The sequence below is a fragment of the Lemur catta genome, chromosome 7, assembly GCF_020740605.2.
Source record: "Lemur catta isolate mLemCat1 chromosome 7, mLemCat1.pri, whole genome shotgun sequence".
Lineage (NCBI taxonomy): Eukaryota > Metazoa > Chordata > Mammalia > Primates > Lemuridae > Lemur > Lemur catta.
The window spans coordinates 99,855,642-99,883,221 of record NC_059134.1 but is presented as its reverse complement, the minus strand read 5'-3'; the positions used below and the strand labels follow the sequence as shown (position 1 = coordinate 99,883,221).

The 27,580-nt window shown below is 51.5% G+C and overlaps 4 protein-coding genes, 1 non-coding gene and 1 pseudogene across 10 annotated transcripts; 4 read left to right on the top strand and 2 right to left on the bottom strand.

Moving 5' to 3' along the window:
* The first annotated feature begins 247 nt into the window (after window positions 1-247).
* Window positions 248-11,087, top strand: NXF1 (nuclear RNA export factor 1). The gene is made up of 21 exons (XM_045555879.1): window positions 248-454; window positions 1,827-2,010; window positions 2,230-2,383; window positions 3,011-3,094; window positions 3,175-3,279; window positions 3,403-3,483; window positions 3,589-3,658; window positions 3,801-3,889; window positions 4,017-4,124; window positions 4,306-4,415; window positions 6,228-6,264; window positions 6,559-6,627; window positions 6,707-6,762; window positions 6,895-7,002; window positions 7,123-7,181; window positions 7,293-7,408; window positions 7,700-7,742; window positions 8,326-8,398; window positions 8,976-9,158; window positions 10,570-10,630; window positions 10,739-11,087. Exons 1-21 carry the CDS (start codon window positions 427-429, stop codon window positions 10,775-10,777), a joined length of 1,857 nt encoding a protein of 618 aa, XP_045411835.1. The 5' UTR covers window positions 248-426; the 3' UTR covers window positions 10,778-11,087.
* LOC123641328 lies at window positions 4,616-6,260 on the top strand (annotated as a pseudogene). The gene has a single exon (XR_006736269.1). The product of XR_006736269.1 is annotated as an uncharacterized LOC123641328 (transcript).
* Window positions 7,447-7,587, top strand: LOC123643020. The gene has a single exon (XR_006736598.1). It is a non-coding gene; the product is annotated as a U4 spliceosomal RNA (small nuclear RNA).
* Window positions 11,088-11,191: 104 nt separating the features above from the next.
* TMEM223 (transmembrane protein 223) lies at window positions 11,192-12,319 on the top strand. Its single transcript, XM_045555963.1, has 2 exons — window positions 11,192-11,546; window positions 11,873-12,319. Exons 1-2 carry the CDS (start codon window positions 11,231-11,233, stop codon window positions 12,163-12,165), a joined length of 609 nt encoding a protein of 202 aa, XP_045411919.1. The 5' UTR covers window positions 11,192-11,230; the 3' UTR covers window positions 12,166-12,319.
* A 78-nt stretch (window positions 12,320-12,397) lies between these two features.
* Window positions 12,398-14,641, bottom strand: TMEM179B (transmembrane protein 179B). The gene is made up of 5 exons (XM_045555959.1): window positions 14,485-14,641; window positions 13,415-13,602; window positions 13,197-13,331; window positions 12,951-13,029; window positions 12,398-12,751 (listed from the first exon to the last, which is right to left on the bottom strand). Exons 1-5 carry the CDS (start codon window positions 14,578-14,580, stop codon window positions 12,590-12,592), a joined length of 660 nt encoding a protein of 219 aa, XP_045411915.1. The 5' UTR covers window positions 14,581-14,641; the 3' UTR covers window positions 12,398-12,589.
* Window positions 14,642-14,660: 19 nt separating this feature from the next.
* TAF6L (TATA-box binding protein associated factor 6 like) lies at window positions 14,661-25,782 on the bottom strand. Of its 5 annotated transcripts, none has more exons than XM_045555875.1 (11): window positions 25,677-25,782; window positions 23,225-23,384; window positions 22,675-22,761; window positions 21,802-21,952; window positions 21,596-21,646; window positions 20,631-20,725; window positions 19,070-19,144; window positions 18,696-18,916; window positions 18,200-18,332; window positions 15,600-15,728; window positions 14,661-15,483 (listed from the first exon to the last, which is right to left on the bottom strand). In XM_045555875.1, the coding sequence occupies exons 2-11, from the start codon at window positions 23,369-23,371 to the stop codon at window positions 14,707-14,709; spliced, it is 1,866 nt and encodes a 621-aa protein (XP_045411831.1). In that variant the 5' UTR covers window positions 23,372-23,384; window positions 25,677-25,782; the 3' UTR covers window positions 14,661-14,706. The 5 variants fall into 5 exon arrangements, with proteins under 5 accessions (XP_045411831.1, XP_045411833.1, XP_045411832.1 ...); XM_045555877.1 differs by lacking the exon at window positions 25,677-25,782 and adding an exon at window positions 25,516-25,551; XM_045555876.1 differs by lacking the exon at window positions 25,677-25,782 and adding an exon at window positions 25,469-25,539.
* Window positions 25,783-27,580: the final 1,798 nt, after the last annotated feature.

Genomic DNA, 27,580 nt, shown 5'->3' with positions numbered 1-27,580 from the left:
GGCCAGGTCCCCAATCCTCGGAAGCCCTTCCTGCAGCCCCCTTCCCCACGCTGTTCCACACTGCAGCAGCCTGCGCTCTGCTCCAGCATTAACTCTGGAGCTGCCGGAGGCGTCTGCGGAGGCGTGGGAAGGGGCGGGCACCAGCCGGCCTCGAGCCCCGCCTCCGCGAGCGCAGGTCTTGGGCGGGGCGTGGAGGGCCGGGCCCCGCCCCCCGCGCGGTCTCCGAAGGTGTGCGCACGCGCAGCGGCGGAGCTCCGGTCCCGCGCCGCTGCCCTAGCCTGGGAACGTCAGCTGCGCGCGACGTGCTTCGCGGATAAATGCGGTGGCGCCCGGCGTAGGAGAGTTTCGATCTTGAGCGCTTGGGCGTTCGGACGTTCGGCGGCGTCGCGGCTCGTGACTGAGCCCGCCCCTCCTCTTCGCTGTGCCATGGCGGACGAGGGGAAGTCGTACAACGGTCAGTGCGGGTCCTCGGGTCGGGAGCGGGCGATCTGGGGCCCGAGTGGGCGGCGCCGGCGTAGGCCTCAGTCCCTGGGTGTGAGGCCGCGAGGGGCCCTGCGGGGAGCTGCGGCGCGGGGCGGGCCGGGGGCGAGGCAGCCCCGGGAGACCGGCCGGACTCGAGGTGGGCACCCGAGTTGTTGACCCGGGTATGCTGGAGGAGGTCCTGCGGCTTGGAGCTGGTGGCTCAGGGATGCGGTGTCGAGATGCCTTTGAACTTTGTGGGTGGTTGATAACCTGTCAGTTCAGTGTGGCAGGCCTGACTCTTCCCTTAGTATGAGTCAATGTCCTGCTCGTGGGCTGCCCTGGTGCCCTATTTTTTACGCGGCCAGTCGGTTTTGATCCCTCCGTCTGGGCTTTGGCTTAATAGTTGAGACGTACACACCAACTGGATGTTCTAGTATGAACACTACACTGAGTGTTAGTCCATTGTGGTGGTTAGGAGCTCATGACAGCTGAGGTTTAAATCGTGAGTTAAACGCTCAGGCCAACTCTTCCATCCCCTTAATGTGGCTATTAACAGTACCTGTTTCCCAAGTGTGTGTGTGTGTGTGTGTTTGTGTGTTTGTTTTAAAACGAGATCATTCCTATCGAGTGCCTGAACCATAGTGGCTGGCACTGGAGAAAGTTCTCAGCGAATGTTAGCTGGGCCTTCTATGCATGCCTTCTTTTTTCCTAGGGCATTTATTGAGGTTCGTTGTTTGCAGAGTACTAGGCATTAGGCAGACCTTTTGTGGATATTATGGACCTTTTTTAAGAAGCCATTCCTACACAACAGGAGTCAGAAGGTCATATTCCTGGAGAGCATTCCAGGGCCTTGGAGCTGCCACCAAAGCCTGAGTCTAGAAGTGTCTCCTGAGTTAAAGGGCATTTCTAGCCAAGGAAATGAAAAGCTCCTCACAAAACTTTAGAGTGACAGTTTGAGAATAAGGAAATTTGGGGGGAGGCCCATAAATTGGTCATATTTGTAACTAGCATTAGTACTGTATGGACAAATGAAGTCTGGAGTGGCAGATTTCGGGTGGTTTTCAGAGGCCTGATTTGTGGCCATTTACACTTTTGGATCTCTCACACCTCTACATTTTGCTTCTCTACAGTTCCAGTTTCAGCTTCATTTTTCAAAAACCCTACACAGTTTTCCAATGGCTTTTCCCTGATGCTGCCATTCCACAGAGGGTTCTTTCCTCTGGGCAGGCAGAGGAATCTGCGTGCAGTTGGCCTCTGTAGTTAGTGTGTATCTCTTCCAGTAGTACAGGGTGCTAGAAACTGCCACACCATAGTACCCGGACCAGTGACGTAATTCTAATTTGTGTTCCTGTTTCCAACTCCAGAGCATGATGACCGTGTTAGTTTCCCTCAAAGAAGGAAGAAAGGCCGGGGTCCTTTCCGGTGGAAATATGGTGAGGGGAATCGTCGATCTGGAAGAGGTGGTTCTGGTATTCGGTCTTCCCGCCTTGAGGAAGATGATGGAGATGTAGCAATGAGTGATGCGCAGGATGGTCCCCGAGTACGATAGTAAGTGACTGATTGGTCTGGTTTGAATTTAGTGACCCACTAGATTATATGGCCCTCTTACTGTCCATGTCATTTCTCTTCCCACGTGGAAGAGTGAGAAATGCCAGGACCAGCTTAATGGCTGAGCAGTCTTAGTTGTAATCCTACTGACAGTGCAAGAAGGTCTTAGAGAAGACTTTCTTAGAATTTATGGCTATCTTATTCTCTGCTTCCCCACAGCAACCCCTATGCCGCCCGACCTAACCGTAGAGGTGATACTTGGCATGATCGAGATCGCATTCATGTTACTGTGCGGAGAGACAGAGCTCCTCCAGAGAGAGGAGGGGCTGGCACGAGCCAGGATGGGACCTCAAAGAACTGGTTCAAGATTACAGTGAGTACTTTGGGAAGGTAGATGGTGCAGGGGGGAGGGGGAGTTGGCTCAGTGAAAGTGTTTACATTTTATTGCACAAAAGTCAGTCTTCTCAGCTGTTTACAATCAGGTATCCATCTTTTCTTCTAAGAATCAATATCCTAGAATAGTTTAGAAAAACTTAAGAACAGGTTTAGAGAAAGGTGTAGAAGGGGATAGGCAGGATGGAGCAGAAGGGAAATGTGATAACTGTAGTCGGGACATAGAGTAACTCCTCTGCATGTCTTCATTTGGCCAAGCAGAGTGTAAGACTTAGAGTCCCTGGAGTTCTCTGAGGAGCAGGCAAGGTATAAATAACATCTTGAAATTTTTATTTTTAATTTTTAGAGACAGAGTCTCACTCTATTGCTCAGGCTAGAGCGCAGTGGCATGATCATAGCTCACTGTAACCTTGAACTCTTGGCTTCAAGCGATCCTCCCGCCTCGGCCTCCTAAAGTGCTGGGATTGCAGGCATGAGCCACTGTGCCCAGCCCTCTCTTTAGAAAATCTTTTAAAGCTTAGCAGAAGGTAAAAAAGGAGTGCTGGATTGTGTCTGCTGTTCAGCCTTAGTTACAGATTGTTCCCTTTTCTCTTTCTTTCATTTCTAGATTCCTTATGGCAGAAAGTATGACAAGTCATGGCTCCTGAGCATGATTCAGAGCAAGTGCAGTGTCCCCTTCACCCCCATTGAGGTAAGACAAGGCCTGAGAGGCTGGCTGGCTGGGCAAGGGGCTCTGGGATCCAAGTGTAATATTCTTGTTTCCTCTTGCAGTTTCACTATGAGAACACACGGGCCCAGTTCTTTGTTGAGGATGCCAGCACTGCCTCTGCATTGAAGGCTGTCAACTACAAGATTCTGGATCGGGAGAATCGAAGGGTGTGTGTAAAGGGCCTGTTTTGGCTGGGGGTGGGGACTGGTTTCACAGGGCAAGGACTGGGTCTTCTTCCTGGGCTTTAGATATCCCTGGAGTTTACTGTGCCCTTTGTGTCTTCCCTCCAGATATCTGTCATCATCAACTCCTCTCCCCCGCCCCACACTGTACAGAACGAACTGAAGCCAGAACAAGTAGAGCAGCTAAAGGTGAGGCAGGCTCAACTAAGGTGTGTTTCCAACCCAGTCTCACCACTTCTCACACCCTACCCCACACAACCCCAGCCACCACCGAACCCTTTTTTCCCTCTGTAGTTGATCATGAGCAAACGATATGATGGCTCCCAACAAGCACTTGACCTCAAGGGCCTCCGTTCAGACCCAGGTATGGTTGATAGCAGTAATTCTCAGATAGGTGGAGAGAGGGGGATCTGTCAGGGAGGGAAAGTTTGAGGATGGTTTAGTGCTAACATTGGCCTGGGCAAGCACCCTCAGACTTCCCTCCCCTTCTTTTCTGCTTCCGGAAGATTTGGTGGCCCAGAACATCGACGTTGTCCTGAATCGTAGGAGCTGTATGGCAGCTACCCTGCGGATCATTGAAGAGAACATCCCTGAGGTGAGACCTCTGGGCCTGTCATAGGCACGAGGAAGAGGGGTGGGTTAGACAGGATAGGGCTGGGAGGCAGATTTGTCTCTGATCTACTCAGTGGTGGTGCTTCCTCTAAACCCTTCTGTCCCCACAGCTATTGTCCTTGAACTTGAGCAACAACAGGCTATACAAGCTAGATGATATGTCCAGTATTGTGCAGAAGGCACCCAACCTAAAGATCCTAAACCTCTCTGGAAACGAAGTGAGAATTTGATAGCCCAGCTTTGTTTCTGATGGGGTGGGCAAAGGGTAGGGGGAGCTTGCCTGGTGATGGCGAGAGGCAAGAGTGGGAACGCAAAGATGCGGGTAGGGATGGAGGGTGTGGGGTCCAGCTGGCTCTCTTCACCAGTGCGTCTTCCCTGCCGTTTTCCCATCCTTGCCAGTTGAAGTCTGAGCGGGAGCTGGACAAGGTAAAAGGGCTGAAGCTAGAAGAGCTGTGGCTCGACGGAAACCCCCTGTGTGATACCTTTCGAGACCAGTCGACCTACATCAGGTCAGTTGTAGCCTGTGTCTCCCCTCCTGGGGACCTTCACCCCCTAGGAGGCTGAGCTAATGCACCCTGACCAGTGCCAGTCTGCAGGAGATGTGCAGCCCTGAGCTGGAACCACCTGTCTTTTGGGAGGATCACGTGCTCCTCCCTTTTGTCTGTCTGTGTCTCCCAGCCTTGCCCTGAGATCTCTTCTTTCTTCTCACTTGACTACTTGCTGGTTCTATGATCTTTCTCCTTCTTTCCTGAACACAGCCTTTTCTAGAATCTCCCTACCCTTTTGTTCCAGGATGGGCATCTCCCCTTTTCAACTCTGACCAAGGGGTGTTTTCTATGCCCCATACATGGGGTTGCCTTGTACCAAGAGCCTGGCGTGCTTGGGCTGAGAAAGCCCTTTCTACCTGGGACTTCCTGTGAGATGAGCCTTCCATCCTTTGTACTCTGATGGCCCCTCTTGCCTTTATGCCAAGAGGGACCCTTTCTTCGTGATCCACTTGCTCAAGGCTGTGTCCTGGGCTTTTCTGCCCATGCTGAGGTTGAGGCCTCCTGGGGGCTGGTGCCATGCAATCTGTCTCTCTTGCTCAGTGCTGTGAGCTGGGCCCGCCCTGGAGAAGAAACCTGGGTTCCCCAAGACATGTGACCAGAGCCGGGGCCCCGCCAGCAGGCGAGGGAGTCCCAAGGCAGGTGCTGGGCGTGGAGGCCACGGGGGCATAGGCTACTAAGGAGACAGAGAACTGACCCTCTCGGGGGCACTGCCTCTCTCTCACTCACACCTCACATCACCCTGTTTGGCCCCGGAGGATGGCTGGTTAGCCAGAGACGGGTAAGATTCCTCAGGGAAGGAACAACCTAAGACAGGCACAGTCGCAGAGGGGCCATCAGGAGAGAACTTGGGGGCCAACAGAGGTGGGGCACAGACCCTCACCCCCCCAACCTTGCAGGGGCCTGAACCCTCATCCCTTCTGAGGGAGGTCTCCTGCCCCCATGGCTGCTTTGCTTCCCACGCCCAGCTCAGACCGGGACCCAGGTAGCAGACAGACCTGGCCAACAGCAACTTCCCGCTCACTGCAGCAAGGACTTGTTCCCCATTTCTACCTTGGACCACAGGGGTGGGGCAGCTGAAGGAAAGGGCTGCGTCAGGGTGTCCTCCTCCCTTATGTCCCTCGTTTTTCTAAATGCTTCCTTGCCTTGTAGTTCTCTTCCTTTTTCTTTGCTTCCTCTTTCCTTTCCTCTCAACTCTCTTATATCTCCCCCATCTCTCCCTTGGCCCTGCCCCCTCCTACCTTTTTCTCTTTCTCTTCTTTTCCTTTCCTGTCTTCTTCCTTTGCCTCTCCTCTTCCTAAGCCCCACCTTGCTCATCTCCCTGCCCCAACATCCTGTGCCATCCCTGTGGTGTGTTCTGGTCTTGGCCAAGGCCAGACCTGGCAGAGCAGATGGATACCTGGTGAGGCAGCGGAGCCCCTGGGCTCCCACCCCATTCCCTCCTCCCGGGGCTGCACAGGTGAGTAGGTGGAAGGTAAGGGGGGCAGGGAGGGGAAGGAGGTCCTGGGCTTAAAGCCTGGGCTGAGAGTGCTGCTCCTTGCAGCACTCGGGGTCAGGCAGAGAGAAAAGAGACAGCCTTCAAGGCAGTTCATGTCTGGGTGCCCCGGGTGAGGCGGGGAGTGGGGGCCATTTTTCCCTGAGCACAGGCTGGGGAGGAGTGGAGGGATGAGCAGGATGGGATGGGCTCTCCCTCAGGTGTTAGTATATTTGCTCTAGAGCAGCCCAGGAGGCACGGTGGCTCTGAAGCATCACTCACTTCTGTCCTGTTCTTGACAGCGCCATTCGAGAACGATTTCCCAAGTTATTACGCCTGGTAAGTCCATGATATTTTCATTCTCTTCTACCAACCAAAGATCTTCCACTTTCCAAGTCTTACCTAACATATTTTTATGTGACCATTAACTTGGGGACATGGGTCCCTTTGAGAATCCAATAAAGGCTATAATCTGTCTTCCCAGAAAAATGCTTATAGGCAAAAGTTGCAGACACTCTTCATGGCTCTTTTACACTTGACTTCTGACCTTTCATTTTTAGATCTTCAGTCTGCTTACACATCCAGTCTTTTTCTCTCTGGTTTACACTGTCAGCTTTCGCTTCCTTTCCACAGGATGGGCATGAGTTACCCCCACCAATTGCCTTTGACGTTGAAGCCCCCACGATGTTACCACCCTGCAAGGTGAGAAGAGGGGACACAGTTAGAACTAGTGTGTGGGGAGAGTACTGCTTCCATGGTCCTAATACCTGTTTGATTCCAGGGAAGCTATTTTGGAACAGAGAACCTAAAGAGTCTGGTCCTGCACTTCCTACAGCAGTAAGTATCCCGGGGCACCTCAAGCTGGGAAGAGGTGGGCTGGTCCAGGCACAGCTCACTCTTGGAAGCTACTGGGTCCCTTTATGGCTCCAGACCGCAGAGCTCAGCCTTTCCCTTTTGTTCTCCCCATAGGTACTATGCAATTTATGACTCTGGAGACCGGCAGGGGCTCCTGGATGCCTACCATGATGGGGCCTGCTGTTCCCTCAGCATCCCTTTCATACCCCAGAATCCTGCCCGGTGTGTATCACGTCCCAGAACCTGCCCCAGGACCACAGGGTTTCGCAGCAGATACAGGCCAGCACCTCCTAGCAACCACACTTCCCTGACCACCACTTCCTTTTCCTCTTATTCCCCCAGAAGCAACTTGGCCGAGTACTTCAAGGACAGCAGAAATGTGAAGAAGCTTAAAGACCCTAGTAAGTGTGTGATGTGAGCAAAACAGGGTAGGAGAAGGGGATGGGAAGGAATCGGTCATAGGGCTCAGGAGTGTATGGCAGACCCCACCTTACTTTCTCCTCTGCCCACAGCCCTGCGGTTCCGGTTGCTGAAGCACACACGTCTCAACGTTGTTGCCTTCCTCAATGAATTACCCAAAACCCAGCATGACGTCAATTCCTTTGTGGTAGACATAAGTGCCCAGACAGTAAGCACCTATTTCTGCCCTAACAGAAGCCTAGGATCAGCTTTGCAGAGTGGCAGTATCGTAGCCAGTGAGGTTTATCCGAGGTGCGATTATTGCTAATTAAAAACTTTTCTCAATACCCTGACATGACGACTTGCAATATAATTGGCATTGGCACTTTTTGATGGTCCCTATGAGGACTGAATTAAAAAAAAGCCTAGAACCGGGGTGCAGGGTGGCATTTAAGAGGGAAGGAGGGCTCAGGCTCCGGCTGGGAAGCCTACATTGTACCTGATGCCACTTCTCTTTCAGAGCACATTGCTGTGTTTTTCTGTCAATGGGGTCTTCAAGGAAGGTGAGAATCTCTTGAGTCCTGAGTTTGTATGGTCCCTCCCCCAGCTGGAATCTTTCTCAGCATGCTTAGCTTCCCAGCTACCTTCTCTTCCTTTTTCCTGAGCACCTTCTCTCATCCTGCCTCCATGCTGCCTTGGTTTGGCCTACCCTCTGTCCTGTCTGGGATTTGGGAAAAGCTTGGGGACACAGACTTTGAAGTCAGGCAGGCCCGAGTTTCTATCTCAATCTCGATTCTGTGGGTCTATGGGCAAGTTACATTACCTCTGAGCCTCGGATTCTTTGCAAGATCGGATTAGTAACAGCCATCTCATACTGGTGCTGGAGGAAGTAAATGAAGTGACTTATAAAATGCTTGACCCAGGGCCTGGCATACAAGTTCTCTATCAGTGGGTCAATAGTTGTTAACTATTACTGTCCCCCCCTGACCTGACTGTTCACCCAACTCTGCTCCTCTTACAAAGGTAATCTTCCCTGTCTGAGCCACTAGGGTTCTTTTTATCAAAGAAGACCATGATTCAAGAAGCCGTTTGTAAACATAAAACATGAGCAACTCTAAGGGGTCACTGCTGCTGTTCTCGTTGCAGTGGATGGGAAGTCTCGGGATTCTCTGCGAGCCTTCACCCGGACATTCATTGCTGTTCCTGCCAGCAATTCAGGGTCAGTGTTCTGCTTGCCATGTTGAGTCCCAGGCCATGGCCAGCAGTGTGGTAACTGGAGGGTAGAGTCAGTCCTCGGGGCACTTGCACAAAGGCAAAAGGAAATCAGAGGAGGAGGCTCCCACAGTAGTTCAGAGCTTGGCTCTGGAGTTGGACGGTCTGGGTTTTCATCCTGGCTCCACCACTTCTAGCTGCACACAAGTTTCCTCTTCTGAAAATTTATAGTATAATATTCACTTCCTATGTTGGTTGTGTCATATACTCTGGTTTCTCTTCAGATTGTGTAAATCTTTCGCCTTTTACTAAGTTGTTTGTGAAAATAAATAAAACATAAAAGGGCTAAGAACTGTCCATGGGTTGGAGGAGCATGTGTAATTTAACATGTTTGGTAGATAATCCTTCCAAACATGAAGTCCATGGGAGGGGTATATGATAAAAGGTAATAGCTAAGAGTGGGAGGGAGACTTGTGGGTATTGAAAGAATCTGAGTGTCAGGTGTCAGTGAGAATAGTAGGAATGATGTTAGGAGGATGAAGCCATCTGTCTGTCCAGCTGTTTAAGGTGCTCTTTGTCTCCAGGCTATGTATTGTAAATGATGAGCTCTTTGTGCGGAATGCCAGCTCTGAAGAGATCCAAAGAGCCTTCGCCATGCCTGCGCCCACTCCTTCTTCCAGCCCAGTGCCCACCCTCTCCCCAGAGCAGCAGGAAATGTTGCAGGCATTCTCTACCCAGTCCGGCATGAACCTTGAGTGGTCCCAGAAGTGAGTGCTGGGCATGTGTAGGACAGGGATGAACTGAGGTGGGGCTGGTAGTGAATAACGAGTGCTGAAATTTTAAAAGCCAAAACCTTTTTTGTTGCTTAAAAAAAAAATAGTACATAGAAAATTTACCCTATGCATAAATTAGCATAAAAAATTTTAAAGCCAAAATGAAGTTCCCTTTTATTTTTTGAGACAGGGTCTTGCTCTCTTGTCCAGGCTAGAGTACAGTGGAGTCCTGGTAGCTCACTACAACCTCAAACTCCTGGGCTGAAGCAGTCCTCTTGCCTCAGGCTCCCAAGTAGTTGGGACTACAGGCATGTGCTGCCACCACACCCAGCTAATTTTGTAGAAATGGGTGTGGTCTCACTATGTTGCTCAAGCTGAGCTCGAACTCCTGGCCTCAAGCAATCGTGCCTGAAATTCCCTTTTATACACTGTCCTGCAACTTAGTTTCTTTGATATATACTATGAATATCTTTCCCTACCAGTATAAAAAACTGTATCTTGACAGCTATTTAATATTCCTTTTTTTTTTTTTTTTTTTTCAGACAGAGTCTCACTTTGTCGCCCAGGCTAGAGTGAGTGCCATGGCATCAGCCTAGCTCACAGCAACCTCAAACTCCTGGGCTTAAGCGATCCTACTGCCTCAGCCTCCCCAGGTAGCTGGGACTACAGGCATGTGCCACCATGCCCGGCTAATTTTTTCTATATAGATTTTTAGCTGTCCAAATCATTTCTTTCTATTTTTGGTAGAGACGGGGTCTCACTCTTGCTCAGGCTGGTCTCAAACTCCTGACCTCGAGCAATCCACCCGCCTCGGCCTCCCAGAGTGCTAGGATTACAGGCGTGAGCCACCGCGCCCGGCCTTAATATTCCTTATATTTGACAAACTACTGGTGGACAATTGGACTTTTACTAATTTTTCATTTGTAGAAATAGTGCAAGGAGGCCGGGCATGGTGGCTCACGCTTGTAATCCTAGCACTCTGGGAGGCCGAGGCGGGAGGATCGCTCGAGGTCAGGAGTTCGAGACCAGCCTGAGCGAGAGCGAGACCCTGTCTCTACTAAAAATAGAAAAGAAGTGATCTGGACAGCTAAAAATATATATAGAGAAAAATTAGCCGGGCATGGTGGTACATGCCTGTAGTCCCAGCTACTCGGGAGGCTGAGGCAGAAGGATTGCTTGAGCCTGGGAGTTTGAGGTTGCTTGTGAGCTGGGCTTGATGCTACGGCACTCTAGCCTGGGCAACAGAGCGAGACTCTGTCCCCCCCGCCCCCCAAAAACAGTGTAAGGATGTATAAGAATGTATATAATTGTTGACAAATCTGGGTGAGTGTTTCTATAGAATGGATTTTGAAGTGACATTTAGTGGATGGTTCTTATGGAGCTACCTGTTGTTCCCCCACTCCAGGTGCCTTCAGGACAACAACTGGGACTACACCAGATCCGCGCAGGTCTTCACTCATCTCAAGGTAAGGTTTGAGAATACAGTGGAAAAGATACTGGGCTTTCTGTGCCTTCAACAGGGTAGAGTAAGTTTTGGGGGTCACCTGCTTCTACTGACCTTTCATTTTCTCCAGGCCAAGGGCGAGATCCCAGAAGTGGCATTCATGAAGTGATCCATAGTCATGCCTCAGAAGAAGCCCCTCTGTAAATAGCCCTTGGATATTATTGTCTGGTTATCATCTTTGTCTCCCCTGTCCGGCCTGAGGCCACCCTGTGACTGTGACCGAGGAGGGAGAGCTGCAGGATCCCTCTCCTCACCTGCCTTCTGGAAGACTTCCAGAAGATTGAGCCTCACTGGTGCCAGGAAGCCAAAGCTTACTTTGTAGAACTGACACTAAACTACCCGAAGGACTTAGGTGCTTTGTGTACTTAACCCCAGGATCCTCCTTACTTTTTAAGATAAAGAGTGACATTGTATTTCGAGTCCTGCGTGCTGGATCTTTCGCTCTTCTCTGGCCTGAGCGGGAGGGCGGGCCGTGCCCAGGGGGTGCGTCTGCGGCGGGTGAGCCTGAGGGGCGGGGAAGCGGTACAGGAAGTCCCGCCCCGGAAGTGGGCTGGCGCGGAGCATGGCGGCGCTGTGGCTGCGCTGGCTCAGGGGGCTGCCGGTCATGTTGCGACCCCTGCTCACCCGCCGGTTGGTGTACGACGCGACCCCGACACGGGACGTGCTGCTGTTCGAACATGAAAGGGGTCGCTTCTTCGCCATCCTCGGGCTTTTCTGCGCCGGCCAGGGCGTCTTCTGGGCCTCCCTGGCCGTGGCAACGTTGTCCCGGCCCCCGGTCCCTGTGCAGCCTCGGGACGCGAAGGCCCCGGATGGTGGCCTCTTGGACCTGCGCTCTGCGCTCTGGCGCTACGGGCTGGCGGTCGGCTGCGGCGCCATCGGTAAGTCGTGGGCTGGCTTCTCAGCACGGGAGCGTGGGGTGGCTGCGCGCGACTCTCCCTACTCAAGGAATAAGGGGCTCCCTGTCTTAGAGGAGGAGTGGCAGGAGGGATACCCCCATACTTCGGAACTCTGAAGGCCCCGAATGTCATCCCCTCACCCAGTCTTCGGCTAAGGTCTGCCCCACACTCTGCAGCCTAGATGGGATTCTGGGGTGTAAGAGGCGCTCAGTAGATGTCAACACAATAATTTATTTTATTCGGGGGCACTGGAAGGTGCTCAGCCCTCCAGTGAAAACCCGTCACCCCAAACTTTGCTCTTCCTGCAGGAGGCCTGGTACTTGGTGCTGGTCTTCTCTTCTCCCTCCGTTCTGTGCGCTCAGTGATGCTTCGAGCTGGAGGACAGCAGGTGACCCTCACCACTCATGCCCCCTTTGGCTTGGGGGCCCATTTCACTGTTCCCTTGAACCAGGTGTCCTGCATGGCCCACCGGGGTGAAGTCCCTGCCATGTTGCCTCTGAAGGTCAAAGGCCGGCGCTTCTATTTCCTCTTGGACAAAGCTGGACACTTCCCCAACACAAAACTCTTTGACAATACTGTGGGTGCCTACCGGAGCTTGTGAAGAAACCACCTCAGGTGACTTAACTCTCCCAGAGGGAGACAAAAACTAAACCTGAGGGATGAGGCGACAACCAGGCTCATGCAAGGGGGCCCAAGACTCATTAACAACAAATAAAGGAGCAGCCATTCCAAGCAAGGGCTGCTGCCTGACAGTACATCTGAATTTCCATCCATGTCTGTTTAGCCTTTCCTCCTTCCTCCCATCTACTGCTTTAATATCAAGAACTCAGTACCAAGATGAAGAAAGTAATAATATTTTGGTACAAAAACAGCTATGGGAAGAGAGGTTGGGGGGGCCTGTCATCATGTTTCCCTCGTGGAGGGAAAATGGAGGCTCCCAGCATAAACAGGGCAATGTGGGGGAAAGAGGATTGCAGGCACTTGGGCTCGGAGTCTTTGGCTGCAGGAAGCGCTCTGGTTACTCTTCAGGAATGGGAAAGGCGTGGCCCAAGGAGAGCATCTGTCTCAGAGCTCCACTCAGGGTCCCCCCTCTCCAGAGGCCGGTATGGGGTAGCTTCAGACTTCCATTGCATGACCTGGAGCACCAAGACCACACACCACAGTACCAAATTCACCCAAGAAGAGGTCTGTGGGAGAGAGGAACAGGAGTGTGAGGAATGGAGTCATCTCAGATCCGGTACTTCCCACCCACACCTTTCTTATCTGGTGTCAGGCTAGGCCAAGCCCATAATAACACAGGTGAGGACCTTTACAGTACAAATACTTAAAATGAACATCTATGTATCTCTGGGTCTCCACCCAGTCTTTCATTTCCCAGGGCCTCACTTCAGCATTGTGTAGGTTGGAGTAAAATTGCAGAGCTGTTCCAGGTGGTGTCCATGGAATTTTCTGGGCTTCAGAGCAGCTGTGAGGTCAAAGAGACAGTTGTGAGAAAAGGGAGACATACACACCTGTGTCCAGGTACCCTTTTAGATGAGAGCAACTGATGGGGATAAAAAGAGAAGTTATGGGGCCCACTCTGCAGAGGGAAGGTAGACAGCCCTAGCCAGGCTTCCCTCCCTCTGCCATTACCTAATTGTATTGTTCAGGGAGACGATGGAGTTGCAGAGGGAACTGGTGCCAAATCGAAGGATACAGGCAGACACTAAGACCAGGAAGATGGCTATAGCTGAGATGACCAGTGCAATGCGGAGCCCTACTGGACCTCTGTGAGGGGGAAAGAGCAAGCCTTGTGGCAGAGATGGGACACATCCCACCTTAGCCCTTGACCCTCAGGGTGGGGCAGTCACCTGTGGGAGTCCTCGATGCAGCTGCTGTAGACCCAGAAGAGCAGAAGCAGGAGGCAGTAGAGGGCCAGGAGACCAGAGGCCCCAGCTACAAAGTAGCAGAGGGATGGGGCCGACGGGTGGGATAAGGCCAGGGAGGAGCCATTCAGGGCAGCCACACCATATAGTGGACAGCTACCCCTGAAGGAACCCTGTGAAGAGAAGCTGCTGAGTCCTAGATTTCAGGATAGTGCCTCTGGATGCAGGCTCACGGCAAGTGTTACGGATACCCTAGGCCAGGACCACTAAGTTACTTGTGCATTGTCAATTCCTACTTAGGGGACCGGAAGATTAGAGGAGAGGGCCCGTTGGGGAATCACAGCTGCAGTGGCAAAAAAGATCAGGAAATAGGCTTTAATAGAAGCTTCAAAAGTTCCGGTCTCCCCTCTGCAGAAATCCTACAGTAAATTCAGATCTTGTGTAACCTTCAACAAGTAACTATCTCCAATGTTTCCTAATCTGCAATAGATATACTAGTGCTCACTTTATGGGGATTAAATCAACACGTGTTTATTAACAAGACTGGCTGGCTGGAGTAAACATTCAATGTAAATTACTGGTTTCTGCCTTTACGGAAGCGTCTTCTACATTGCTATTTTATCACTTAACACGTCGTATTGCAATCATGTTGTGGCGTAATCATCGCCTCTTCACTATGCTTTATTTCTCGGCGTGGTTAAGCACAATGGCTTCTGATTTAACAGATGAAGGCAGGGCCTGGGCCAACTTCTGTTTCATAACCAGGGTAAGGTTATGCAGCGGGAGCCACCAGGCTCGACTAGTGCTGTAACACATTCCTGACAACTTGTCCCTTTGGAGAGCGAACGACTTCGAAGTATGACCTGGTCCAGCGGACCAGAGTAGGATTAACGTCGCTGCATTTCAGCTGCAGGCTGGCGCCCGCCAGCCTCCCAACTCCTAGCAGCAGCAGCAAGCAGGGCCAAAAAACGGTAGTGGCTTCTCCAAGTCAGGATCAGCCAGCCCCCCAGCCTACCCGCCCCGGCCCCCAGGCTGGCCCCGCCCCGCAGCCGCACCTGGGTCCGGGTCAGCGCCGCGGCCGCCACAGCCCCGCATAAGAAGGCGGCAGCAAAGAGCACGAGCTCGACGCGCTGCAGCCAGGGCAGCGCCATGGCGCCCCAACCACCAGGAAGCGCCGCCGCAGGAGCCAACCACCCAAGCCCCGCCTCATCCGGCGCGACCCACGCACACGTCACTTCCGGGCGGGCTTTATTTACAGAGGCGGGGGCGCACGCCGCTCAGAGCGGCAGGTACAGCGAGTAGTCCGAGAGCGCCCAGCGGCGGGCGGGGCGGCCGGTGCGGCCAATCATGGGCAGCTTCTGCACGTAGCGGGAGGCCGGGCTGGGCCCGTACGGCGCGGGGAAGGCAGTCTGGAAAAGGCGCCCGCGGCAGCGCCTCCCGGCCTGCCGCCCAGCGATGATAAACCGGAAATGGGGGGTGCCGCGCGGGGCGAAGCGGCTCTTCTGGAAGACGTCGCGGGTGCCGGCGCCGGGACCCTGCTGCCGGGGCGCCCCCCGCGCCCGGTGCACACGCGGCAGCGGCCTGCTTTCAGAGGCGGCGGGCGCGGAAGCCGACGGCGGGCCGCCGCCGCCTCCTCGAGGGCTCTCGTCGCCGTGCGGGCTGACCATGGCGCTGGCGGTCAGCTGGGGCATCTTCCGCACCGAGTCCGGGGCGGCCGCCGGCTCCTTCTTGTCCCCGGGCGGCCGCGGGGCCGTGGGCGCGGGCTGGCCTGTGCCGAAGCGAGTTGCCAGACTGTCACCGAAGAAAGCGTACAGCTCCCGGTAGATGTCCGCCAGGGTCACTGAAGGAGAAGGGTCCTCCGGCCCCGCGGCCCCTGATGGCAGCGGGAGTCCAGACCCAAAGCCTGGCTCTGCACCGCCCCCGGAGGAAGACTCTTGCAGGAGAAGGCTGTCCCAAGGCAGGTCGTCAGGACGCCGGCACCCACTGCCGCTTTGGCTACTCCGGTTGGGCTCTGCTGCCTGAGCCTTCATCTTCAGCAGTCGCTCTACGGCCACCTATAAGAGTAGGAGACTAGGATAGACAAGAACTGGGAGGAACCTGGGCCCACCAACTATTCCAAAGTAAGCCCGCTGAGTAGCTGAGCTCAAACGGGGGAGGGACTGGCACTCACCAGAATGGCTCCATAGACTTTGTGCCCATCTGCTTTGACCTGGGCATTAGATACTGAATAATCATCCAGCACAGCCTGCAGGTTTGTCCAGTAAGTGGACAGGTGTGGGTACAGGACTCGTTCTACTGCCTGGAAGAGAATGAATGCAGTAAACACCTCTTTGTTGCTTACTGCTTTTCAGGAACCCCTAAATTCCCTGGATGGCATGTTCAACCAACATTTATTGGGAACCTCCTGTATGCCCAAGCCTTTGGTAAGCACTAGGGATAAAGACATGGGACAAAAACAGGCAATAAAAAGTGACCTCACTATCACTGCTATATGTGCCAAGGGCTAAGAGGGGCTAAGTAATGTCTGTTGCTAACAACAAAGCAGTTTACAGTTTGCACACTGTTATCCAGTACAAATACTGGCCTCACGTATATGTACATTGGGACTCAGTTCAGACCATCTGCACAAAAACTACCAATCAGAAACTTGGACTCCAATTATGCAATTTTAAATCCTGTGATTAGTTTGGGGGAAAACAATTACGAATTCACAGAGGAGATGACACTTGTGATGAGCTTTGATGGATAAGGCAGAGTTCTTTGGTCACTTATCCCCAGCATAAACATTTGAAAATGTTGACAAAATTGTGAAACTCCTAGAAAAGTGCAATTTACTGCTGACTCAAAAATAGTATAAAAACTTAAATCTATAACTGTGAAAGACATTGAAACAGTAGTTAAAAATTAACTACAAAGAAAACATGTCAAGATTTACAAAGGTCTACATGGAGAAAAGATGGTCTCAATTTTATAAAAACAAATATAAAAAATCCCTCCTCATCTTGTTCTGAAGGCAGTATAACTCTGATACTAAAACCAGACAAGGGCTGGGCATGGTGGCTCACGCCTTGTAATCCTAGCACTCTGGGAGGCCCAGGTGGGAGGATAGCTTGAGCTCAGGAGTTAGAGACCAGCCTGAGCAAGAGTGAGACCCCGTCTCTGCTAAAAATAAAAAAATTAGCTGGGCATCATGGCATGCACCTGTAGTCCCAGCTACTTCGGAGGCTGAAGCAGGAGGCTCTCTTGAGCCCAGGAGTTTGAGGTCAGCTACTGTGACACCACTGCACTCTACCCAGGGCAACAGAGTGCGACTCTGTCTCAAAAAAAAAAAAAAAAAAAAAAATTTGCTAAAATGTTTTAAAAATAAAATTAAAAAAAAACCAGACAAGGACAGTACATGAGAGGAAACTTATGACTGATTTCATTCATGAATATAGTTAAATCCTTTTAAAATTTAGCAAACACAAGACTATAGTATATAAAAATACATTAATAAAGATATTGGGTTTTTTTAAGACTATACCATGATTGGCTGGGCGCGGTGGCTCACGCCTGTAATCCTAGCACTCTGGGAGGCCGAGGCAGGTGGATTGTTTGAGCTCAGGAGTTTGAGACCAGCCTGAGCAAGAGCGAGATCCTGTCTCTACTAAAAATAGAAAGAAATTATCTGGCCAACTAAAATATATACATAGAAAAAATTAGCCGGGCATGGTGGCGCATGCCTGTAGTCCCAGCTACCCGGGAGGCTGAGGCAGTAGGATCGCTTAAGCCCAGGAGTCTGAGGTTGCTGTGAGCTAGGCTGAAGCCACGGCACTCACTCTAGCCCAGGCAACAAAGCGAGACTCTGTCTCAAAAAAAAAAAGACTATACCATGATTGAGGGAAGGGAGGGAGCCATAAAAAAAAAAAAAAAAAAAAAGACTATACAGTGACCAAACTGAGTTTATCCTAGAATTGTAAAGATGGTTTACTATTAATACTGGAAAATCTATAATTAGTCACATTGGCAGACAAAAGCAGAAAAACCTTATAATCATTTCAAAGGATGCAGAAAAAGCAATTGATAAAAGTTCAATATAAATTAATGATAAAACTAAGATTACAAAGTAATTTTTTTTTAATTTTAGAGACAGTCTAGCTCTGTCACGCAGGCTGGAGTGCACTGGCGCAATCATGGCTGACTGCAGCCTTGAACTCCTGGGCTTAAGCAGTACTCTAACCTCAGCCTCCTGAGTAGCTGGCACTACAGCTGAGCACCACCACACCCAGCTAATTTTTAAATTTTTTGTAGAGATGGGGTATTGGTATGCTTTCCAGGCTGGTCTTGAATTCCGGGCCTCAAGTCAACAATCCCAGCACTTTGGGAGACTGAGGCGGATGATCATGTGAGGCCAAGAGTTGGAGGCCAACCTGGGCAACATAGCAAGAACCCATCTCGACAAAAGTAAAAATAGCTGGGTATTATGGCACTCACCTGTATTCCCAGTGACTTGGAAAGCTCAGGTGGGAACACTGCTTGAGCCCAGGAGTTCGAGGTTGCAGTGAGCTATGACAACAGCACTGCACTCTAGCCTGGGTGACAGAGCAAGACCATGTCTTAAAAACAAAAACAAAAAATTAAAGCTATCACTAAGCCTGGCCTAAAGCAAGAATTTAGTACATAGTGGCAGCAAGCATTTATCATTTTTATGATAAAAAACAAACATACTATTTTTCTAACACAAATAAGAGCTCTTATGGCTCTGTCTGTGAGAAAGGCCAGGGTCCTCACCTTCCAGCCAAGAGCATGTAGCCCCACCACAGCTCCATAGTGAGAGCACAGAGGCCGCACAGGGTCTGCCAGGACCTTCTGCAGGGAGAGCAGGATCTGCTGATAGAGGCCACTTACAAGGTCTCCATGAGTCCTGTGGGAGCAATATTCAGTCAGGGAGGGGAATGAGACTTGGCACTGCCCAACTGAGCACAAGACACAGCACACAAGGAGAACAGCATTTGTCTGGCACACTAGGGTATGCTGGGGTTTATGAATGAGGCTGCCAAAGGTGACTGGCCCAGGAAGTGAGGGCTGAAGAACCAATACCTTGGCATATTTGTAATCCAATTCTAGAATCCCAGTGTGCCACAGCACACCAGCTAGGAAGCTCTAAGGGAAGAGATTCCCCATCCTCTCAACACAGAAGCCAGAGGCTTCACCCCATCCCTCTACCCCAACCCACTCAGCTCTGCAGCAGTCCCACCCTTTGCTCCGCTCTAGGCCCAGTGATTACCAGAATATGTGGCTGAGCAGGAGGGCAGCCCCATCCCGCAGAGTCCAGTGGTCATTCAGGGGGTTGATGGAGGCAGCCAGTGGCTCCAGGACACAGTAGAGGACACTGCCCACCAGGGAGCGGACGTAGGGTCCCAGGCAGAGGTGTGGATTCCGAACCAGGCTCCGTGCCACCTGCAGAAGCCGGTGCAGCTGCTCCAGGTCATGGCTTACAGATTTTACCTGTTGGTAGAAGAAGGTAGCTTAGAGGGACGTAAGCTAGTAAGGGGGCAGGCTGGAGTCCACCATTCTGCCAGCACCTGCCATGAGCCCTACACACTGCTGTGTCAACTCCTCCCCACAAAACATTCTCCCTGCCCCAGCCTGGTCACTTACCCCACTGACCACATAAACAAAGTAAGGCAGGAGCGCTGCAATCTTGGAGTTCGTCTGCAAGTCCTGGAGAGCGACCTAAAAGGAAGGGCCCAGACTGCACTGGATCCACCAGCCCTGAGTATAAACTGCCATTGTTCTGGAGGGCAGTTTACTACTCTATTCACGTATTACAATTTTAAATGTTCATACTCTTTGATCTAGCAATTCTACCTTTTTTTTTTTTTTGAGTCTCACTCTGTCGCCTGAGCTAGAGTGCCGTGGCGTCAGCCTAGGTCACAGCAACCTCAAACTCCTGGGCTCAAGCGATCCTCCTGCCTCAGCCTGCCAAGTAGCTGGGACTACAGGCATGCGCCACCATTCCCAGCTAATTTTTCTATATACTTTTAGCTGTCCATATGATTTCTATTTTTAGTAGAGACAGGGTCTCGCTCTTGCTCAGGCTGGTCTCGAACTCCTTAGCTCAAGTGATCCTCCTACCTCAGCCTCCCAGAGTGCTAGGATTACAGGTGTGAGCCACTGCGCCCGGCCCAGCAATTCTATAAATTTAACCCACAGAAACCCACTCATACATATACCCACACACAGCACTATCTGTAATAACAAAAATGAATAAATCTAAATATCCAACATATTTTTAATTGAGAAAAGCAAGTTATAAAACCAGATGTTTAACATAATACCACTTAGGTTTATACTATAATAGTGTATACATAGAATAAAAAGGGGGAGAGGAATAGGAGTATTTCCACTTTGTATGTTTTTGTAGTGTATGTACTTCTACAATAAACATATATTGGTATTGCTTTTATAAGGAGGAAAAAAGTGAGTAAAAGCCCTGAACCTCCATCACCTGTGCCCTCCAAAGTCCTTTGGATAAAGATCGTCAGCCTAGCAGCCGTGAAATCAGACAAAAGACCAGTGAGGAAGCAGCTCAGCTTCCAGGCCCACAGCCAGCCACCTGCACTGTGTCTGGGGAGCAGGAGCCCAGTTTTGAAGGCAGGAATGTCTGGTAGCATCGTTCCTAATTTTGCAAGAGAAATAGCAGCAGCCAGACACGTGAAGACATGCAACATATAAACTCTCATGTGGGAGCAGTCACATGACTGAGCAAACCACCAAACCAGCCCTCATCTGACTCCGGACAGGAGAGGTTGATCATGGGTGGTACCCAGAGGCTAAAGCAGCAGGGACCAGTGTGAGGCCTAGGGACCAAGAGCTGAAGAGCAGGTGTCTCACAGCAGCCTGGCTGGGCACCCGGATCTGGCCCCTCTATTTTCCCTCTCTCCTTCCCAAGTCCAGACAAATAAAGGCTACAATGTGGATGCCCCATTTGGCCCCAATCAATAGAAACCCCAGAGAGTGGGCTCCAGAATGACGGTGTAAGGAGACTGATCACCTGAGCCCCCACAGGAGGGCTAACCTTAGAACACCACACCCAGCTGAGAGCAGCTTCCACTCACCTCGGTCCATCAGTCTGGAGAGGACAGGAAATAGGCATATTCAAGTTCATGGAAATTTAAAAGTCCAACTTTGTGCCCCCAACTTGGACCCACTCGCTCACCTTCATCAGCTGGGGATCATCCCCTAGCACAGCCCGAGTCACCTGCTGATAGTACTTGAGAAGGTCATCCGTCAGGGAGGACACGGCGCTGGGCACTGAGAGAGGATGGGCGGGAAACGGGAGGGGTGGACAGCTGGCTCTCTCGCAGCCTCCTCAGCCTGCTCCCCACAACCGCCACCCCCACACGCATCCATAAGGAGCTGTTCGGACGGGACAGCCAGAGCACAGAGACTCTCACTGCTCTCAGCAGCCTGCTCAGCCCTAACCACGCAGGCTCTGCATATCTCTGTGCTCTATCCACTGGCTCCTACCCACCCCCTGCCACGTGGATTCCCACAAGCCTCAGACTCCGTGAAGCTCTGCTCAGCATACCCTGGAGGTGAGACACCTCCCCTCAGGGACCCCAGCATGATGCCAAGACTTCCATTCTAGCATCTAACACACTGCGTCATGACCGGTTACAGGTCTGGGCTCCCATCTCCAACTCTGAGCCCTCTGGGCAGGGACCAGTGCCCACTCAGGGCACGGTACAAGGCAGGCAGTAGTAAACACTCATCAGAGGCAGGCCCAAAGGCACAGAGGCACCACCCTCAGCACCTAAGGGAGCAAAGTCCATCCAGAGGGACCATTCCCTACACTACCCTTTACCTGATCCTAATTTTTTTTTTTTTTTTTTTGAGACAGAGTCTTGCTCTGTTGCCTGAGCTAGAGTGCAGTGGCATCGTCATAGCTCACAGCAACCTCAAACTCCTGGGCTCAAGTGATCCTCCTGCCTCAGCCTCCTGAGTAGCTAGGACTACAGGTACACATCGCCATGCCCGGCTAATTTTTCTATTTTTTGTGGAGACGGGGTCTCACTATGTGGCTCAGGCTGGTCTCAACTTCTGACCTCAAGTGATCCTCCTCCGTTGGCCTCCCAGAGTGCCAGGATTATAGGCGTGAGCCACTGCACCCAAGACCCTTACCTGATCCTTGAGGTGCCAGGTTCCCTTTGCCATCCAAGTAGGAGACGTGAACTAGAACCAGAGCAGAGAGATGTGTCAACATGGGGTTTTGCCCCTTGTAGCACCACCTACTCCTTCAAGTTCTGCTCCTCCCTCCAGCCATCCCATCACCACTCTTCTGATGGCCCAGCTCTGGTCCCCATCCCATGCAGGACCCTGGCAGCCACCTCTGACAGCCGTCTCAGCACAGCCTTTGGGGATGTTGGTGGCCAGAGCCAGCTCCACCAGGTTCACCTCTCGGTCCTCAGGAAAGTAGAGCTCACCCTCCCTGGCAGGGCGCAGGGGCAGTGCCTCCTGGGATCCATAACCACACACAGCCTGCGAAAAAAGAGGATTTGAGAGCAGGCTGAATCTAGGGAGGGAACAGGTAGCCAGGAGCCAGGATGGGGCTCTACTGACCAGGGCAGGGAACCTATGTTTGCTATGTTTGAGAGAAGCACAGAGGGCCCAAGAGAAGTGGGGGAAGGCTGGAGCTCAGAGCCACCATTTGGAACTTGGCTGGAGCATCCATGACTCACTGGGTCAAGGGGAAGAACATGATCCCTCCTCATGTAACTGTAAGGGTCCTGAGCCCCAGCCCCAAGCTGCTGGTCCTCTTCATTCACACTTACCCAATTTTGAAAACTCACTACTCTCTTCTAAACATGACCTTCATCCTTCAACAACTTGTCCCAAATATAACTATACTAGGACATCCTAAAACTCACGCTTTTATTTGAACTCTTCTCTTACCCAGAATGCCCTCTTTTCCTCTTGTCCTAGTTTAAGCCAAGCTCAAGTTCTTCACCACTCTTTAAGGCCCAGCTCAAGTCCCACCTCTTCCAAGAATTCCCTAACCTCCAGGGCCTCTTCTCCCTCTTTGCTGAACTCACAGCCCTGTGCACTGGGCCCAGCACCTGGCACCTGGCCTCCTTGCGCTGTGGGCTTCCCTTGTGTATGAGTTTGGTCTTGGTGTCTCGCCACATCACTGGCCCTGAGCTGGATATGGAATAGGGTGGGCTTGTGCCCCCTGAGCCCTATGTAGCCTGCGCCCCACTCACCTCCACACTGCTCCATCTGAGGGCTCTGTTGAAGTCCTCAACTGTCAGCTTCCGCCGTTTGGTGTGCTTCATGAACTGAGAGCTATTCTGGGAAGGAAGAACAGAAGCCAGAGTCAGGGGATGGTGAGCAGGGGTGTGGGAACCCCTACATGGGGTGGGCCAGACTCGGGAGGAGACAAAGAGGACACCACACCAGCAATCAGAAAGCCTGGATGCCAGCTCTGCACTTGTACAAACAACTCCCCCAGTGTCATATCCCCACTCTGTGCCTCAGTTTCTCATGTGCAGAACGTGAATATCCACCTGCTCTGCCTGGCAACAGGGCTGTTGTGAGGAGCACGTGAGATGATGCCTGGCAAGCGCTTTGTTTGCTAGAAGCCAGATGGCTAGAAGGGGAGCTCTGTAGAGGCATGGAGCGCCTACACTGTATGCCCTCAAAGCATAGAGTAGGTGCCCAGTGTGTGCTTGTTGAATCAAGCAGTGGGGGAGGAGGTTGGTAAAAAGGTAGGAACAAGGAGAACTGGCAGTACTGGGGACTGAGGGAATGCACCTGCGTAGCCTCCCTGAGACGGTAGCACACGTCCTCTGCGAGCAGGGCTGCCACTTCGTCACTCAGCTCTAGGCCTGTGCTCTCCGCCATGAGCCGGACTGACTCCCGAGGAATCTCCACAAAGCGCCGCTCTTCTCGCTCCGACATGGCCCCAGTGGAGCTGAGAGTTGGGAAAGAAGGTTCGAAATGCTAACTCAGTCTCCCCCAGGAGAGTGACTCAAAACACATGACCAGTCTTGCTGCCGAGTTCCCAAACAAGGAGCTCTGAGCACCCAGATGAGGAAACTGAGGCTCAGAGAAGTATACACACTGGCCAATGAGCAGACAACAGTGAAGCCAGAGAAAGCACCTGGCGTTAGTGTTCACAGAGGTAGGCCCCAGCCTTGCCCTGTCACTTACTATGTAAATCTGGCCATGACCTTCATCAGTCTGAGCCCTAAATTGTAAAACAGGCACAATAATCCCTGCCCCTTCTAACTCATAGGGTTGCTGCAAGGATAAAATAAGATGATGAATGAGAAAGTAAGGGACTAGAACAGTACACCAATGGAAAATGTCACCACCATTAATTATAAACAAAAATTTCACGTCTTCTTCCTTCTGATTGTTACTACAACCACTATTCACTACACTTTGATGGAAACACTACTTTTATTCTGACGTTCCCTTGCTCAAAAATCTTCAATACTGCTTACAAAAAGAAAGTTCAAACTCCCAGGTTTGACATTCTTCATTGGGCCCCAAATCCCCTCAGCTGTTGAACCTGAGCCCTCCTCCCCACAGGACCAGCCATTGACTTCCAGCCTCGCCTATGACCCATCACAAGGCCTTGCTCAGGCTTGCTCCCTCCCTATTCCACATGCCCCCCTCCTCCTCTTTCTTAAGATGAATCCAGTCTCTGAGGTCTTCTGTCCCAAATGCCATCTGGGACTGTCATATGCCCATGTGTATGGTCTTCCCCAGTTTGACTGCAAGGCCTAAATGTGTGACCCTGTTCTGTTCACAGAATATGGCAGAGTAAGAACCCAACAAAAGCAGCAGCTGATGACTGACTCCAACAATGCACACCATCATTGGCAAGTAGGCCCACACGTGCCAAAGTGAAGCATCAGCACCAGCAGCAGCAAGGCCCAGCTCCACAATGACCCACATCCCTACATCCAATGGACATCCTACCAGGCCTCTCCACGGCATCACTCCCAATGGTTCCCCATTGGCTCTGGAATAAATAGCTCCAGGGGCTCTGCATATGCTGCCTACTTCCGCAACACCTCTTACCACGCTCTCCCTTGTGTTCTGCATTCCCACCTGTGGCCTCCTTTCATTTCCTCAAAAACACTTACTTCAGGACTTTTGTACATTGTGCTTCCTCCACTTGGAACTCTCTCCTCCTAGTCCTCCACCCACAACAATCCCTTTGTCCAGCGAACTCCCACTCGCTCCTTCAGATCTCAGTTCAAATGTGACTTGCTCAGGCAAGTCTTCCCAGATCCCCTAATGTCCCCATCCTCTGCCTTCAAAACAATTATAAAAGTTTGCAATTACATACCTGTGTACCTTTTTGATTAACACCTACTGCCCCACGAGACTGTAAGCCCCATGCCAGCAAGGAACCATGTCTGTTTGCTTACCTTTGCATACCCAGTGTCCAGCACAATGTCAATACATAATATACCCTTAATAAACACTTGGTGAAAGAACTAAGTATAGCGCTACGCTTGAAGTACTGAGCTAAGTGCTTTATATGGGTTACCTCATGGTATCTTCATCAGTAAGGAAAGTATTACGGTATATTGTCTATTTTACAAGCAAGGAAACCAAAGCTCAGAGACGTTAAATGTTACGTGACTTGTCCAAGATCATCCAGTAAGCACTAAGGCAAGTAAGTAGGGAGCAGGAACTCAAACCCTTGTTCCTAATCATCACACTACACCGCATTCAGGAGCGGCCAACTGTGTGGAGAACAAGGCCTGAATCGCAGCCTAAAGACTCGGCGCTGGCAACGCCCATCACTCGGTGACGCTAGACCCGCCAACAGGTATTGCTAAGGTGCAGTTTCCGGCTCTGTAAAATGGGAGCATTAAGTCTTGCGCACGCAGAAGGCGCGGAGCGAATTTCCCTATTATGTGCCCATATTAAGACCTCACGAAGTCCACACCCTAACCAAGGTCTCCCCCTCCTCAGCCTGCTCTCCTCCGCCTCCTCAACCACTAGTCACACCGGTAAGGAAGCGTGGGAACTGACCTCTGCTGGTCTCGGGGATGCGCATCCTCCCACCCAGCCTTGCTCACCCCAGATCCAGAAGGGGTGGGGTAGAGAAGGTCAGGGGTCAAAAACTTGGGTCACGTGGTCAGTGAAGGGGGCGGGCTCCCGCGGAGTGGGCGCCGAGACCGGTGAGTGAGCTGCCCGCAGTGGGAGTGGGAGTCCCTGAGCCCCGGCAAGGCTTCCTCACCTGAGAGCTCCGGCGTGGCGAAAGCGGCTAGCGAGACGCCAGCGGCGGCGGCAGCTCCCACTCCACCAGCTCACGCTAATTCCCTCGCTCGGAGCCCAGGCCACGCCCTCCACGAGCACAGCCAATCAGTGGGCGCCTTGCGAGGTTCCCGCCCACCAGCAGGCTTCCCGCTACATGATTGGCCAGTGCGAACCGTGCGGTAAAGAACCTGTCGGGGTCATGTGACGCTAAAGATGCGCGCTTCTTAAAGCAACAGTTCTTGCTAATTTTGTGTATGCTTTGGCATACGTTTAATACGCATATTCTCTAGGAAGGCATCCCCACGCCCTTGGTCTCGTCAGCTCCTGAGTTTCGTAGCACTTGCATTTTCGCGAATTTGGTGTTTGGCTTAGTATTCCTGCTCAACCTACCACTCCAACATCACTTAACACTTCCCCTTCCGGAAGGGATAAATGGGGCTCCGGGTGGGTGTTCTCTGCAAACCGAGGGGACTTCTGACCGGGCCGAACACCCCGTGCAAGCTCCGGACTCCAGGGCTTTGCTCATTCGGCACCTCGTATCCTGCCCAAGCCCGTCCAGTGAACTAAATATAAGCCCTGACCTACCTCGCGGACTTCCATTACTGTTTTGCGCGCACAGTACACTGACGGCTTTCTGTAACTCATTGCAATAGCAGCGACTTGGGCTGTTCTCAGTTGATAAGCAATGGGCTTAGTGAGTAAAGCATGGTATTTGGAGTCAGACCGACCTGGGCTCAAATTTTGACACTGCCTTTGGGCATATTACCTAACCACAATTTCCCCATCTACAAAATGGGATAATAATGGGGTAATAACATCCACTTCACAGAGGAGTTATAGATTACATGCGATAATATCTGTGAAAGCACCTGGCAGAATTGGAAGTTAAATTTTCCTTCCCTCACACATCATGAGGCAGACAGTGAATTCCTTTATGTTCATCCACGATAGGGTAGTTTGCACTGGGCTATTCATTACAGAAGGGAGCTTTCTGCAGGGGAAAATGAATGTACACATTCTCTCCCTTCCTCCCTCTCAGGGCTAGAAAATCCTCTGGGACCTGAGCTGGGAAAGCCAGATGGATGTGACTGGATTGCCATGGCAACCCCACCTGAGACTGTGACCCTGCTCTCCTCCAGTCATATTCAGAATGACAGAGTGGTTTTAGTGCTTGGACACTGAAATGTCTTCCCACTTATGTGTTAAGGGAAGGAAGGGGGCCCTCCTCTGAGGTCTGAGTCCAAAATCAGCTCAGCCAGATCTGGGCTGCTGGCAGATCTCCTTGCTAAGGTTTACTTATCTGGACAGCCATTGGCAACCTTGGAGACACAAGAGGATGGAGAAAGGAGGGCCCTAGGCCTGTTGGGGCCTGTCAGATGTATCCCACCTGTCTGGGGCTTATTTATCCCCAACCTGAGTGGCGGCAGGGACCAGCGAGGGCAGCAGTGAGGCTCCCATGTTGACAAATGGGAGACAGGTGGCTACCGCTCACTCTAGACACCAAGTACTTGGCCTGAACTATGATGGCTTTCTACTCAGACTGTACTAAAAAAAGATAGCTCCACTACTCACTAGCTGCGTGAACACAGGCACATTAGTTCACATCTCTGACCTGTTCCATCATCTGCAAAGTGGGATAGAGAAACCATTTCATGGAACTGTAGTGAAGATTCACGAATGTTGCCAGCACCCACCTGCTGATGCTGCTTCTCTGTGCATAAGTCTGTTCCTTCCAGGCTTGTTGTTACTTCCCGGTTATCCTATACACAATTTACAAATAGGTGGTTCCATTTGAGAACTTGGCTAAGAATTTTAGTCTCAGTGAGACACATGGTATTTATTTATTTTTTTTTTTAAGATGTTAAAGTTTTATTAAGTTTCAAT

Bases quoted from the DNA above. Each gene is read 5' to 3' on its own strand.
- NXF1 (XM_045555879.1), top strand. From the start codon at position 427: ATGGCGGACGAGGGGAAGTCGTACAACG. The intron at 3,890-4,016 runs GTGAGACCTCTG...CTGTCCCCACAG, and splicing joins TTGAAGAGAACATCCCTGAG to CTATTGTCCTTGAACTTGAG. The intron at 6,265-6,558 runs GTAAGTCCATGA...TCCTTTCCACAG, and splicing joins TTCCCAAGTTATTACGCCTG to GATGGGCATGAGTTACCCCC.
- TMEM179B (XM_045555959.1), bottom strand. From the start codon at position 14,580: ATGGCGCTGCCCTGGCTGCAGCGCGTCGAGCTCGTGCTCTTTGCTGCC. The intron at 13,332-13,414 runs GTGACTGCCCCA...TCCCCCTCACAG, and splicing joins TGCATCGAGGACTCCCACAG to AGGTCCAGTAGGGCTCCGCA. The intron at 12,752-12,950 runs GTGAGGCCCTGG...TCTCTCCCACAG, and splicing joins CCAACCTACACAATGCTGAA to ACCTCTTCTTGGGTGAATTT.
- TAF6L (XM_045555875.1), bottom strand. From the start codon at position 23,371: ATGTCGGAGCGAGAAGAGCGGCGCTTTGTGGAGATTCCTCGGGAGTCA. The intron at 15,729-18,199 runs GTGAGGACCCTG...ATTCTCTTCCAG, and splicing joins TACATGCTCTTGGCTGGAAG to GCAGTAGAACGAGTCCTGTA. The intron at 15,484-15,599 runs GTGAGTGCCAGT...CTACTCTTATAG, and splicing joins AAGTCTATGGAGCCATTCTG to GTGGCCGTAGAGCGACTGCT.
- TMEM223 (XM_045555963.1), top strand. From the start codon at position 11,231: ATGGCGGCGCTGTGGCTGCGCTGGCTCAGGGGGCTGCCGGTCATGTTG. The intron at 11,547-11,872 runs GTAAGTCGTGGG...CTCTTCCTGCAG, and splicing joins GGTCGGCTGCGGCGCCATCG to GAGGCCTGGTACTTGGTGCT.